Source organism: Tachypleus tridentatus, chromosome 12 (genome assembly GCF_004210375.1).
Source record: "Tachypleus tridentatus isolate NWPU-2018 chromosome 12, ASM421037v1, whole genome shotgun sequence".
NCBI classification, from domain to species: domain Eukaryota; kingdom Metazoa; phylum Arthropoda; class Merostomata; order Xiphosura; family Limulidae; genus Tachypleus; species Tachypleus tridentatus.
In genome coordinates, this window is record NC_134836.1 from 128,043,820 (window position 1) to 128,057,765 (window position 13,946).

The window sequence follows — 13,946 nt, forward strand, 5'->3', positions numbered from 1 at the left end:
AGATAATAAACTGAAGACAAGAATGTAACAAACTTTGTAACAGTGTTAGTAATATAGATAATAAACTATAGACAAGACTGTTACAAACTTTGTAACAGTGTTAGTAATATAGATAATAAACTACAGACAAGACTGTTACAAACTTTGTAACAGTGTTAGTAATATAGATAATAAATTACAGACAAGACTGTAACAAACTTTGTAACAGTGTTAGTAATACAGATAATAAACTGAAGACAAGAATTTAACAAACTTTGTAACAGTGTTAGTAATACAGATAATAAACTGAAGACAAGAATGTAACAAACTTTGTAACAGTGTTAGTAATACAGATAATAAACTGAAGACAAGAATGTAACAAACTTTGTAACAGTGTTAGTAATATAGATAATAAACTGAAGACAAGAATGTAACAAACTTTGTAACAGTGTTAGTAATATAGATAATAAACTACAGACAAGAATGTAACAAACTTTGTAACAGTGTTAGTAATATAGGTAATAAATTACAGACAAGACTGTAACAAACTTTGTAACAGTGTTAGTAATATAGATAATAAACTGAAGACAAGACTGTAACAAACTTTGTAACAGTGTTAGTAATATAGATAATAAACTGAAGACAAGACTGCAACAAACTTTGTAACAGTGTTAGTAATATAGATAATAAACTACAGACAAGACTGTAACAAACTTTGTAACAGTGTTAGTAATATAGATAATAAACTACAGACAAGACTGTAACAAACTTTGTAACAATGCTAGTAATATAGATAATAAATTACAGACAAGAATGTAACAAACCATTGGTAAATCTTCTGAATCTGGGTATATAACATTGTGCATCAGTTCCTGTATATTGAGTACTACAGTGAGATACAGCTACCTTAGTAATTATGTTGTGTTTTTATAACAGTTTCACATTCCTCATTTATACGTCAATTTGAACAGAAAAGGGAAAAAAATTCATAATTGTTTCTATATAATGTGTAAAATACATCAAGTGGTTTAAAATGACCCCAAGAACACCAAATACTTCTGAAATCAGATCGTTTAATAATCTACAGAACACCAGATACTATGATGCCATTACTTCAGATAATGTGTATCATACCAAATGCTGTGACGTCATTTTTTTCTTACATAATGTACACAATACTTTGTATGTTAAAAATTAATAAAATACCAAAATTCTTTTTAACATTACTTCAAACTATCAAGTTGAATTATATGATGTTTATTTTTTATAACACTTTTTATTACAGTTCAAAATCTATCGTTGTAAGTAAATGTTTTAAAAATGACTCCCACCAAATTTATCATTACATTAGAATGAAATGTGTTAACATGGCAGCCTTCATGATGTACTATCAGATAGTTGTGTTATAGGTAACTCAGGTTCCAGTTGTAGCAGTCAGATAGTTGTGTTATAGGTAACTCAGGTTCCAGTTGTAGCAGTCAGATAGTTGTGTTATAGGTAACTCAGGTTCCAGTTGTAGCAGTCAGATAGTTGTGTTATAGGTAACTCAGGTTCCAGTTTTAGCAGTCAGATAGTTGTGTTATAGGTAACTCAGGTTCCAGTTGTAGCAGTCAGATAGTTGTGTTATAGGTAACTCAGGTTCCAGTTGTAGCAGTCAGATAGTTGTGTTATAGGTAACTCAGGTTCCAGTTGTAGCAGTCAGATAGTTGTGTTATAGGTAATTCAGGTTCCAGTTGTAGCAGTCAGATAGTTGTGTTATAGGTAACTCAGGTTCCAGTTGTAGCAGTCAGATAGTTGTGTTATAGGTAACTCAGGTTCCAGTTGTAGCAGTCAGATAGTTGTGTTGTAGGTAACTCAGGTTCCAGTTGTAGCAGTCAGATAGTTGTGTTGTAGGTAACTCAGGTTCCAGTTGTAGCAGTCAGATAGTTGTGTTGTAGGTAACTCAGGTTCCAGTTGTAGCAGTCAGATAGTTGTGTTGTAGGTAACTCAGGTTCCAGTTGTAGCAGTCAGATAGTTGTGTTGTAGGTAACTCAGGTTCCAGTTGTAGCAGTCAGATAGTTGTGTTGTAGGTAACTCAGGTTCCAGTTGTAGCAGTCAGATAGTTGTGTTGTAGGTAACTCAGGTTCCAGTTGTAGCAGTCAGATAGTTGTGTTGCAGGTAACTCAGGTTCCAGTTGTAGCAGTCAGATAGTTGTGTTGCAGGTAACTCAGGTTCCAGTTGTAGCAGTCAGATAGTTGTGTTGCAGGTAACTCAGGTTCCAGTTGTAGCAGTCAGATAGTTGTGTTGCAGGTAACTCAGGTTCCAGTTGTAGCAGTCAGATAGTTGTGTTGCAGGTAACTCAGGTTCCAGTTGTAGCAGTCAGATAGTTGTGTTGCAGGTAACTCAGGTTCCAGTTGTAGCAGTCAGATAGTTGTGTTGCAGGTAACTCAGGTTCCAGTTGTAGCAGTCAGATAGTTGTGTTGCAGGTAACTCAGGTTCCAGTTGTAGCAGTCAGATAGTTGTGTTGCAGGTAACTCAGGTTCCAGTTGTAGCAGTCAGATAGTTGTGTTGCAGGTAACTCAGGTTCCAGTTGTAGCAGTCAGATAGTTGTGTTGTAGGTAACTCAGGTTCCAGTTGTAGCAGTCAGATAGTTGTGTTGTAGGTAACTCAGGTTCTAGTTGTAGCAGTCAGATAGTTGTGTTGTAGGTAACTCAGGTTCTAGTTGTAGCAGTCAGATAGTTGTGTTGTAGGTAACTCAGGTTCTAGTTGTAGCAGTCAGATAGTTGTGTTGTAGGTAACTCAGGTTCCAGTTGTAGCAGTCAGATAGTTGTGTTGTAGGTAACTCAGGTTCCAGTTGTAGCAGTCAGATAGTTGTGTTGTAGGTAACTCAGGTTCCAGTTGTAGCAGTCAGATAGTTGTGTTGTAGGTAACTCAGGTTCCAGTTGTAGCAGTCAGATAGTTGTGTTGTAGGTAACTCAGGTTCCAGTTGTAGCAGTCAGATAGTTGTGTTGCAGGTAACTCAGGTTCCAGTTGTAGCAGTCAGATAGTTGTGTTGTAGGTAACTCAGGTTCCAGTTGTAGCAGTCAGATAGTTGTGTTGTAGGTAACTCAGGTTCCAGTTGTAGCAGTCAGATAGTTGTGTTGTAGGTAACTCAGGTTCCAGTTGTAGCAGTCAGATAGTTGTGTTGTAGGTAACTCAGGTTCCAGTTGTAGCAGTCAGATAGTTGTGTTGTAGGTAACTCAGGTTCTAGTTGTAGCAGTCAGATAGTTGTGTTGTAGGTAACTCAGGTTCTAGTTGTAGCAGTCAGATAGTTGTGTTGTAGGTAACTCAGGTTCTAGTTGTAGCAGTCAGATAGTTGTGTTGCAGGTAACTCAGGTTCTAGTTGTAGCAGTCAGATAGTTGTGTTGTAGGTAACTCAGGTTCTAGTTGTAGCAGTCAGATAGTTGTGTTGTAGGTAACTCAGGTTCTAGTTGTAGCAGTCAGATAGTTGTGTTGTAGGTAACTCAGGCTCTAGTTGTAGCAGTCAGATAGTTGTGTTGTAGGTAACTCAGGCTCCAGTTGTAGCAGTCAGATAGTTGTGTTGTAGGTAACTCAGGCTCCAGTTGTAGCAGTCAGATAGTTGTGTTGTAGGTAACTCAGGCTCCAGTTGTAGCAGTCAGATAGTTGTGTTGTAGGTAACTCAGGCTCCAGTTGTAGCAGTCAGATAGTTGTGTTATAGGTAACTCAGTGTCTAGTTGTAGCAGTCAGTTAGTTGTGTTGTAGGTAACTCAGGCTCCAGTTGTAGCAGTCAGATAGTTGTGTTGTAGGTAACTCAGGCTCCAGTTGTAGCAGTCAGATAGTTGTGTTGTAGGTAACTCAGGCTCCAGTTGTAGCAGTCAGATAGTTGTGTTATAGGTAACTCAGTGTCTAGTTGTAGCAGTCAGTTAGTTGTGTTATAGGTAACTCAGGTTCTAGTTGTAGCAGTCAGTTAGTTGTGTTATAGGTAACTCAGTGTCTAGTTGTAGCAGTCAGATAGTTGTTTTGTAGGTAACTCAGGTTCTAGTTGTAGCAGTCAGATAGTTGTTTTGTAGGTAACTCAGGTTCTAGTTGTAGCAGTCAGATAGTTGTGTTACAGGTAATTCAGGTTCTAGTTGTAGCAGTCAGTTAGTTGTGTTATAGGTAACTCAGTGTCTAGTTGTAGCAGTCAGATAATTATGTAATAGGTAACTTAGTGTCTAGTTGTAGCAGTCAGATAATTATGTAATAGGTAACTCAGTGTCTCGGTGTAGCAGTCAGATAGTTGTTTTATAGGTAAACCAGTGTCTAGTTATAGCTTTTGGTTTATAACTGTAATTTTGTAATGTTAATGGGATTTTTATTTAATTTATAGAATTTGGTTTTTCACCTGAATATTGTCTCTCTGGTTAATGTAATCAGATGTATATATATCCAACAATACTATTTTCTTTATCAGCTTTAACGTGATAGGTTATGATCCATAAGATCTCTGGGTCATTTTCTCTTGACACACTCTCCACTCTGGGCTGCAAGCGTACTATAAGAGTAACAGTAACATTTCATTATCCTGTCAGAGAGGAATTGGGACAATAGTAGATGCTGTTGTCTAGCTGTCTTACCTTCAGTCCATCAATTCCCTGTTACGGCTGAATAGCACAGATAACCCTTGTATAGATTCCTAGAAATATATGAAATCACATTTAATTGTCACATTGCTGTTTTAGGTTTTACCAGCCTGTGTCTGTTCTTAATTGTTTTATTAGGTTTATGTTAAGAGGGCTTTTCAAACAGTTTTTATATGTGGTTCAATCTATTAAATGATTCTCCACCATATTCTCAACTGCTATAGTAACTACTTCAATAACTGTAAAATTCATTTTTCTAAGAGGCTTTGCAGATTTCAGTTCTTGAACCAAAGTTCTTTCAAGCTTATAATTGTTAAATAATGGTCGGTAAAAATGTGTTTGCTGTGAATAGTGTGCCACATTGCAAAAGAACAACATCAGCTCTGTATAATGGAAAACTGATGAGTGTTTTAGCAAACATATCAGAAGGTTTTTTTTGTTTGCTAATATCCATTTGATCTTGAGTTTGGAATATATTGTCAGGCCTTAAGATATTTTAACTGTAACATGTCTAAATTATTTTCACAGAAGAGTATCAGTTGTAAGTCACATCCTATTAAAAACATTTTTTGAAAGAAGTAACTTGTTTGGTTATTTCTTAAACAGCCTCTAAGGTATATTTGTAACTTGTTTGGTTATTTCTTAAACAGCTTCTAAGGTATATTTGTAACTTGTTTGGTTATTTCTTAAACAGCTTCTAAGGTATATTTGTAACTTGTTTGGTTATTTCTTAAACAGCTTCTAAGGTATATTTGTAACTTGTTTGGTTATTTCTTAAACAGCCTCTAAGGTATATTTGTAACTTGTTTGGTTGTTTCTTAAACAGCCTCTAAGGTATATTTGTAACTTGTTTGGTTGTTTCTTAAACAGCCTCTAAGGTATATTTGTAACTTGTTTGGTTGTTTCTTAAACAGCCTCTAAGATATATTTGTAACTTGTTTGGTTGTTTCTTAAACAGCCTCTAAGGTATATTTGTAACTTGTTTGGTTGTTTCTTAAACAGCCTCTAAGTTATGTTTGTAACTTGTTTGGTTGTTTCTTAAACAGCCTCTAAGGTATGTTTGTAACTTGTTTGGTTGTTTCTTAAACAGCCTCTAAGGTATGTTTGTAACTTGTTTGGTTGTTTCTTAAACAGCCTCTAAGGTATATTTGTAACTTGTTTGGTTGTTTCTTAAACAGCCTCTAAGGTATATTTGTAACTTGTTTGGTTGTTTCTTAAACAGCCTCTAAGGTATATTTGTAACTTGTTTGGTTATTTCTTAAACAGCCTCTAAGGTATATTTTTTTGATAAGTAAGTGGTTTATTTTCAAATTTTTCAGAATCAAGAACCAGTAGCACTTGTACTTTTAGAGAAATGTGACAGCATAGTGAACATGACCAACACTGACCTGAAGACGTAAGTGTGTATTTTTTACATAGAAATAACATATTCTTTAATTAATTATCTCAGTTTTAAATCACAGGATGCCAACTATATTCTTAACTAGTTTACCCTTAGGTCAAATTAGGTACACATTTTTATTTATAGTGAGGAAGTTTTTGAACTTGCAACTCGAACAGCATTCCTGTGTAGATTTCATTTCAAGTTAGGTAGTCCAGAAGTATTTAACTTAAAGAACCTTCTAATTATTTAAACTGCTACTTAACAGCAGAAAGATGCTTTCTGGTAACTGTAAATTTGTGTTTAATTTTTATTTGAGAAAGGTTAGATATATTGATGAATAAACAAAACATTTTCTCATAAATATCAGTGGTGTTGTCCACCTATGGATTGATAACATATCATTTAAGTACATCTATAATATTAAGGTTTTATAAAGTTAAATATTATATTTGTGTTTAGTTTTTAATCAAACAAAATTAATGAGACCAGGTGCTTATAAAATTGTGAATTTTCTATGAGACTCAAGAGATTGGTGAAGACCATGGGGTTACAGTATCATGGTCAAGAGATCAATGAAGACCATGGAGTTACAGTATCATGGTTTGGTCATCACCCTTAACCATTCCTAATTTTCTGTAACTAGTAATCCTGATTTTCTGAACTGATGCTAGTTGTTAAAGTTCTGCCTATTGAATTTCAAAGAGTTTTTTATTTTACAATATCTTTAATAACAGAAAAATTATTCTTACATACAGGACCCATTACTGTTTTCTACATATACATACAGGACCCATCACTGTTTTCTACATATACAATATATACATACAGGACCTGTCCCCCGCTAATACAACAGTATGTCTCCAGATTTACAATGCTAAAATCTGGGGTTTGATCTCCCCTCGGTGGGCTCAGCAGATAGCCCGATGTGGCTTTGCAATAAGAAAACGTACACATACAGCACCCATTGCTGTTTTCTACATGTACAACATATACATTCTAAAATATAAATACATTTGTTGATTGGTCAGTAAATAATTTAGAAATATTTTGCAGGAAGCATTGACACCCATTCTTATTTTTAGGTCACAATGAAAGAACCTCTGCTTAACTGAGGGCTTTTTCAACTTTTTTATGTTATTAATTTAACATATTTGTTAATTGTGTTATTGTTTTTTGTTTTCCAAGGCCTTTGCATATAGCAGCCAGAAATGGTCTCATAACAGTTACCCAAACTCTCTTGCTCAAAGGTGCCAATGTCTTAGCAACAGATAAAAATGGTAAGTCCATACGTTCTAGAAAAGAAATGTCACACATTTAATTTACTAATATATTTTTGTGACTTTTCATTTATTTAGTTGTTTATACAAAATTGAAATATCTGTATTTAGACTCGTTAGATTATAATTGGAAAAATGCAGTTAAATAGCAAATTGGCTTCATTACTGTAGTTTCACAAGTTTGGGCTTTTTTTCATATTAAAATAAAAATGAATTTCTTTGTGGCATGGGCTTAGAGAAGAAAAAAGTATAATTACTTCAAAATTTGTTTTTCTTTCTGTACAAGTTTTTGAAATCTGAGATAATTTCAAAGTTGAAAATTTAAAAGCCTTAAAAGGGATTATATTTTAATTCAGTTAGCAGTGCATTTGAAACTTCTGAAATTTTTAATATTTGATATCAAATGAAAAAGGCTTGACTAGCAGTTCAAAAAAAGTCAAATTTGGTTCTTTTAAATAATAATAATAATACAAACTATTTATTTTATTCAACTGTTGGTTCAGAATTTGGGATTTGAACCTCCATAGAAGACCATTTAGCATTATCAGCTAGGCAGTATAAAAGCAATTATAAACTAAAATGTGTGAAGACATTTTTGGTTCTTAGAGTAAATTGGATTATTTATAAGTGTAAATTTCAGAATAAAACTTTATTTAAGACTGATTTTACTTTTTCACTACCCTAATTTCACAGATTGTTGGTTCAAAACACTGTAAAAGAAAAAAAAAAAAGTCTGTAGCTATTCTGGAGTTTCTTTTGTAGACCTATGCTATTTTACTGAGGTATGAGTTGAGAAAAGTCTATGTTAAAAATAATTGGCAAGTTTTGTGTTAAAATTTCATACAATTTTTATTCATTTCGTGTTAACAGAAAGGTTGGTTGTATAGGTCAGACTTCACGTGCTGTCTGTGTTTAAAAATAGACCTACACTGTCTTTGTGAGCCATGAGTTGAGAGAAAATCTGTATATGTTAAAAGCAACTGTTGACTTTGTGGAATTTTAACACAAATTTTTTCATTTCATGCTAACCCAAAGTTCAGTTGTACGAATCAGACTTCATGTGCTGTGTTGTTTTGAAATTATTTTGCTACAATAGAACAAAAAAAATCATTGCACTTTGAGTATCTTTATCAGAAAAGTTTGTGTTTATTGTGCTAATTTCAGTAAATCAAAGTAGATGTCCATAATATCAGCTCAAAAATATGAGAGAACTACAGAATAAAACAGCAGTATGAAGAATAGTAGTTAATAAACCAAGAGTCTTTCAACTAATAAAATATATACATAACAGGCCACACTCCTGCCCTCTCCTGTGCAAGGGACAGTGATGTAGCAGAGTGCTTAGCTCTGATATTAGCTGTGATGCCATTAAGTGCCACTCCTACGTCTTTCCATTCCATTAGATTAGATAGTTTCTCACCAAGATGCCGTAAGTATTCTAGTTTATCTATAACAGGATGCAAGAAATAATTGTTTCAAATGTTAAGGTTATACAATAGTTGAGCTGCATCAGTTGTTTCTTTATATCACTACTAGCATGTCAGGTTACTTTGTAGCTGTGGTATTAATGTCACTACTAGTATGTCAGGTTACTTTGTAGCTGTGGTATTAATGTCACTACTAGCATGTCAGGTTACTTTGTAGCTGTGGTATTAATGTCACTACTAGTATGTCAGGTTACTTTGTAGCTGTGGTATTAATGTCACTACTAGCATGTCAGGTTACTTTCTAGCTGTGGTATTAATGTCACTACTAGCATGTCAGGTTACTTTGTAGCTGTGGTATTAATGTCATTACTAGCATGTCAGGTTACTTTGTAGCTGTGGTATTAATGTCACTACTAGCATGTCAGGTTACTTTGTAGCTGTGGTATTAATGTCACTACTAGCATGTCAGGTTACTTTGTAGCTGTGGTATTAATGTCACTACTAGCATGTCAGGTTACTTTGTAGCTGTGGTATTAATGTCACTACTAGCATGTCAGGTTACTTTGTAGCTGTGGTATTAATGTCACTACTAGCATGTCAGGTTACTTTGTAGCTGTGGTATTAATGTCACTACTAGCATGTCAGGTTACTTTGTAGCTGTGGTATTAATGTCACTACTAGCATGTCAGGTTACTTTGTAGCTGTGGTATTAATGTCACTACTAGCATGTCAGGTTACTTTGTAGCTGTGGTATTAATGTCACTACTAGCATGTCAGGTTACTTTGTAGCTGTGGTATTAATGTCACTACTAGCATGTCAGGTTACTTTGTAGCTGTGGTATTAATGTCACTACTAGCATGTCAGGTTACTTTGTAGCTGTGGTATTAATGTCACTACCAGCATGTCAGGTTACTTTGTAGCTGTGGTATTAATGTCACTACCAGCATGTCAGGTTACTTTGTAGCTGTGGTATTAATGTCACTACCAGCATGTCAGGTTACTTTGTAGCTGTGGTATTAATGTCACCACCAGCATGTCAGGTTACTTTGTAGCTGTGGTATTAATGTCACTACCAGCATGTCAGGTTACTTTGTAGCTGTGGTATTAATGTCACTACTAGCATGTCAGGTTACTTTGTAGCTGTGGTATTAATGTCACTACTAGCATGTCAGGTTACTTTGTAGCTGTGGTATTAATGTCACTACTAGCATGTCAGGTTACTTTCTAGCTGTGGTATTAATGTCACTACTAGCATGTCAGGTTACTTTCTAGCTGTGGTATTAATGTCACTACTAGCATGTCAGGTTACTTTCTAGCTGTGGTATTAATGTCACTACTAGCATGTCAGGTTACTTTCAAGCTGTGGTATTAATGTCACTACTAGCATGTCAGGTTACTTTCAAGCTGTGGTATTAATGTCACTACTAGCATGTCAGGTTACTTTCAAGCTGTGGTATTAATGTCACTACTAGCATGTCAGGTTACTTTGTAGCTGTGGTATTAATGTCACTACCAGCATGTCAGGTTACTTTGTAGCTGTGGTATTAATGTCACTACCAGCATGTCAGGTTACTTTGTAGCTGTGGTATTAATGTCACCACCAGCATGTCAGGTTACTTTGTAGCTGTGGTATTAATGTCACCACTAGCATGTCAGGTTACTTTGTAGCTGTGGTATTAATGTCACCACTAGCATGTCAGGTTACTTTGTAGCTGTGGTATTAATGTCACCACTAGCATGTCAGGTTACTTTGTAGCTGTGGTATTAATGTCACCACTAGCATGTCAGGTTACTTTGTAGCTGTGGTATTAATGTCACTACTAGCATGTCAGGTTACTTTGTAGCTGTGGTATTAATGTCACTACTAGCATGTCAGGTTACTTTGTAGCTGTGGTATTAATGTCACTACCAGCATGTCAGGTTACTTTGTAGCTGTGGTATTAATGTCACTACCAGCATGTCAGGTTACTTTGTAGCTGTGGTATTAATGTCACTACTAGCATGTCAGGTTACTTTCTAGCTGTGGTATTAATGTCACTACCAGCATGTCAGGTTACTTTCTAGCTGTGGTATTAATGTCACCACTAGCATGTCAGGTTACTTTCTAGCTGTGGTATTAATGTCACCACTAGCATGTCAGGTTACTTTCTAGCTGTGGTATTAATGTCACCACTAGCATGTCAGGTTACTTTCTAGCTGTGGTATTAATGTCACCACTAGCATGTCAGGTTACTTTCTAGCTGTGGTATTAATGTCACTACTAGCATGTCAGGTTACTTTCTAGCTGTGGTATTAATGTCACTACTATGTCAGGTTACTTTCAAGCTGTGGTATTAATGTCACTACTAGCATGTCAGGTTACTTTCAAGCTGTGGTATTAATGTCACCACTAGCATGTCAGGTTACTTTCAAGCTGTGGTATTAATGTCACCACTAGCATGTCAGGTTACTTTCAAGCTGTGGTATTAATGTCACTACTAGCATGTCAGGTTACTTTGTAGCTGTGGTATTAATGTCACCACCAGCATGTCAGGTTACTTTCAAGCTGTGGTATTAATGTCACCACTGGCATGTCAGGTTACTTTGTAGCTGTGGTATTAATGTCACCACCTGGCATGTCAGGTTACTTTCAAGCTGTGGTATTAATGTCACTACCAGCATGTCAGGTTACTTTGTAGCTGTGGTATTAATGTCACTACCAGCATGTCAGGTTACTTTGTAGCTGTGGTATTAATGTCACTACCAGCATGTCAGGTTACTTTGTAGCTGTGGTATTAATGTCACCACCAGCATGTCAGGTTACTTTCTAACTGTGGTATTAATGTCACTACCAGCATGTCAGGTTACTTTGTAGCTGTGGTATTAATGTCACTACCAGCATGTCAGGTTACTTTGTAGCTGTGGTATTAATGTCACTACCAGCATGTCAGGTTACTTTGTAGCTGTGGTATTAATGTCACTACCAGCATGTCAGGTTACTTTGTAGCTGTGGTATTAATGTCACTACCAGCATGTCAGGTTGTTTGCTTAAGTGTTAATATTTCTGAGTTATTATATAATATTATAGGAACTTTAAGACATTGATGTGAAATGCTGGTGTGGATAAACATCCAGTGAGAAAAATAAGCCTGACAAAGATTTGATTTTCGTGTAGTTTATAATTTGTGCACGTGTTAGAAGCAGGTGAAAAGTAGCGTCCTTGTTTCATTGTGCAGTTTATGTTGTACAAGTTTCTCTTCTCAACTTGTTAAATCCAAGCTACAAAACAACAGTAAGTCTATATCTAATAGTTTGTAATTTTTTTTACACAAATCTTGCTTGTTTATGGAATGATGAAGGGTTACAAATAAATTTGTTTGTATTCATTTCCAGTACTTTAGTTTGTTTTCTGACTTTGTTGTTGTTGTTATTATGGCAAGCTAAAAGTTTTGGTGGATATTATTTGAATATTAGACTTCATTTAATGTCTGAGGTTCATCTTTTAAAATTATGTCAAATGTAATAAACTTTCACAAATTTTGAAATGGATATAACATAATTATGTGAATTTAAAAAATAAACTACAGTTATACATTTTTTAATAGTGTATCTGTACACAGTAAGTCTTATTTTTAATGGACACAGTTGAATGTTTTGAGATTTGGACGGTAGCCTAATTTTGACAATCATTAATAAAAATGTAAATTATTCACTTTTCTAGGTTTAAGTCACTGTTTCGATAGGCCTTCCAATGGGCGATCAGAAAGTCCATCCAGTAGTCTAGAAAACAAAGAATACCCGGTCTTATCAGAGTTCGGACTCTGAATACTACTAATAGGTTTCTAGGTCCAGCCCAAACCTGCTGGAGGGATCTTAACTACCACATCAGGATCAGACAGACAGAATGTGAGAAATAGTAGTAATTAGAGTTGTTAATTGAATATATGTATGAAAGAAATGTACATGTAAGTTTAATATGTGTCCTTTCTTTGGTGCAAGTAATGGTATATGATTGTTTTTCTGTATATGCCTGTTTTGTACATATATACATATATATAGTATGGTATTTGTCACAGATGTTAATGTGAACCAACTGTTGTCATATCAAACTAGAGTTGTCCTATTCGGTCAGTCCAAAATTTCTGCCAAATGAAAACAACAACAAAAAGGATGTGTTTACTTGAATTATTTGTGTTTTATTATTATTACTGAGGTTTATATATATACTATATGAAATGTTCCTGAATAAATTTTAACTGATTGTTTTTTCTTTCTGAAAATAAATTGCAATTATTGTTAAGTCCTGGCCATACCAAACCTTTACAGGTATATTGATCAGAAGAAGTAAAACACTCTTTAAGACGCTTATCTTTCAAGTGACTGGGAAACACAGACTAAATTTCATTTCACCACGTAATTCTCATTGATTTGGTGCATAAACACTTGTAGTCGCGGAACAGGCCTTTTCAGGTGTAACCATGCATCAGGATACTTCAGTGTATTTGGAGAAGTTTTAATATTGTTATGAAATGTGCCATTGCTTTTAATATAGGAGACACTTAGTATGTCTTGTGACCTTGAGAGAATATGTTCAGTACCTGTTTGTCTGTGATGCCAATCCTTATGGCTCAGAGCCATGAGTTCCACACAAAGCCCACAGATGATAAGAATGTATTACATTTTGGTGTTAACTCTCAGGTTATGAACTAATAGCTTTCTAAACAGAAATTCCCTTGTAGTGCCTTGTAGCTTTAAGGAACCCACTCTTCTTTCCAGGTAGAGAGAATTAAAATTTAACAGGCTGTGTTTGTACAAGAGAAATATATCCATTCAATTTGGTAACTTTCCTCCTGTTGTTTGTTTTATTGGTTTGTGGTTATAATTAACTTAAACAAATAGATATTAAGACTTAATTTACAAGCTCTGCAATCATCTAGTTTCAAAAAACCTAAAAATAAACCATACTCAGAAAGTTGTGACACAAGCAAGTAAAACTATGAAATAACTAAAATGTATAGAAATCACAGATGTAAGAATAATTCCTCTGAAACAAGTTCTGCTCAGATTGCTTATTCATTTTCTGTCTCTCTTCTTAGTTTCAATGAATCCACCAGATTTATCAGTTTTATAAAATGGAATAATCCTTCTATTTGACAAAATTTTAAAATTAAGGTTAACAAGTAAATAAATTATCCAATTATGTATCAAAGAATATTTTTCTCCTCGCTAGTAACAGTAGTACTTTATGGAATTTATATAGCTCACAGAACATGAAGTCAGATTGTTATATAGCTTACA

General features: G+C 34.8%; 1 protein-coding gene across 3 annotated transcripts in view; it reads left to right on the forward strand.

Annotated features, from left to right (window-relative positions):
• Positions 1-13,946, forward strand: part of LOC143234660 (serine/threonine-protein phosphatase 6 regulatory ankyrin repeat subunit A-like) — a 39,837-nt gene that overhangs the window by 16,991 nt on the left and 8,900 nt on the right. For 2 of the 3 annotated variants that reach the window (XM_076472187.1, XM_076472186.1), the window contains 4 exons: positions 5,900-5,976; positions 7,150-7,241; positions 8,533-8,670; positions 12,370-12,768. In XM_076472187.1, coding sequence (XP_076328302.1) covers positions 5,900-5,976; positions 7,150-7,241; positions 8,533-8,670; positions 12,370-12,473 — 411 coding nt within the window. In that variant the 3' untranslated portion in view covers positions 12,474-12,768. Of the gene's footprint in view, positions 1-5,899; positions 5,977-7,149; positions 7,242-8,532; positions 8,671-12,369; positions 12,769-13,946 lie in introns of those variants that run through there. The other variant, XR_013018747.1, reaches the window with a different exon arrangement.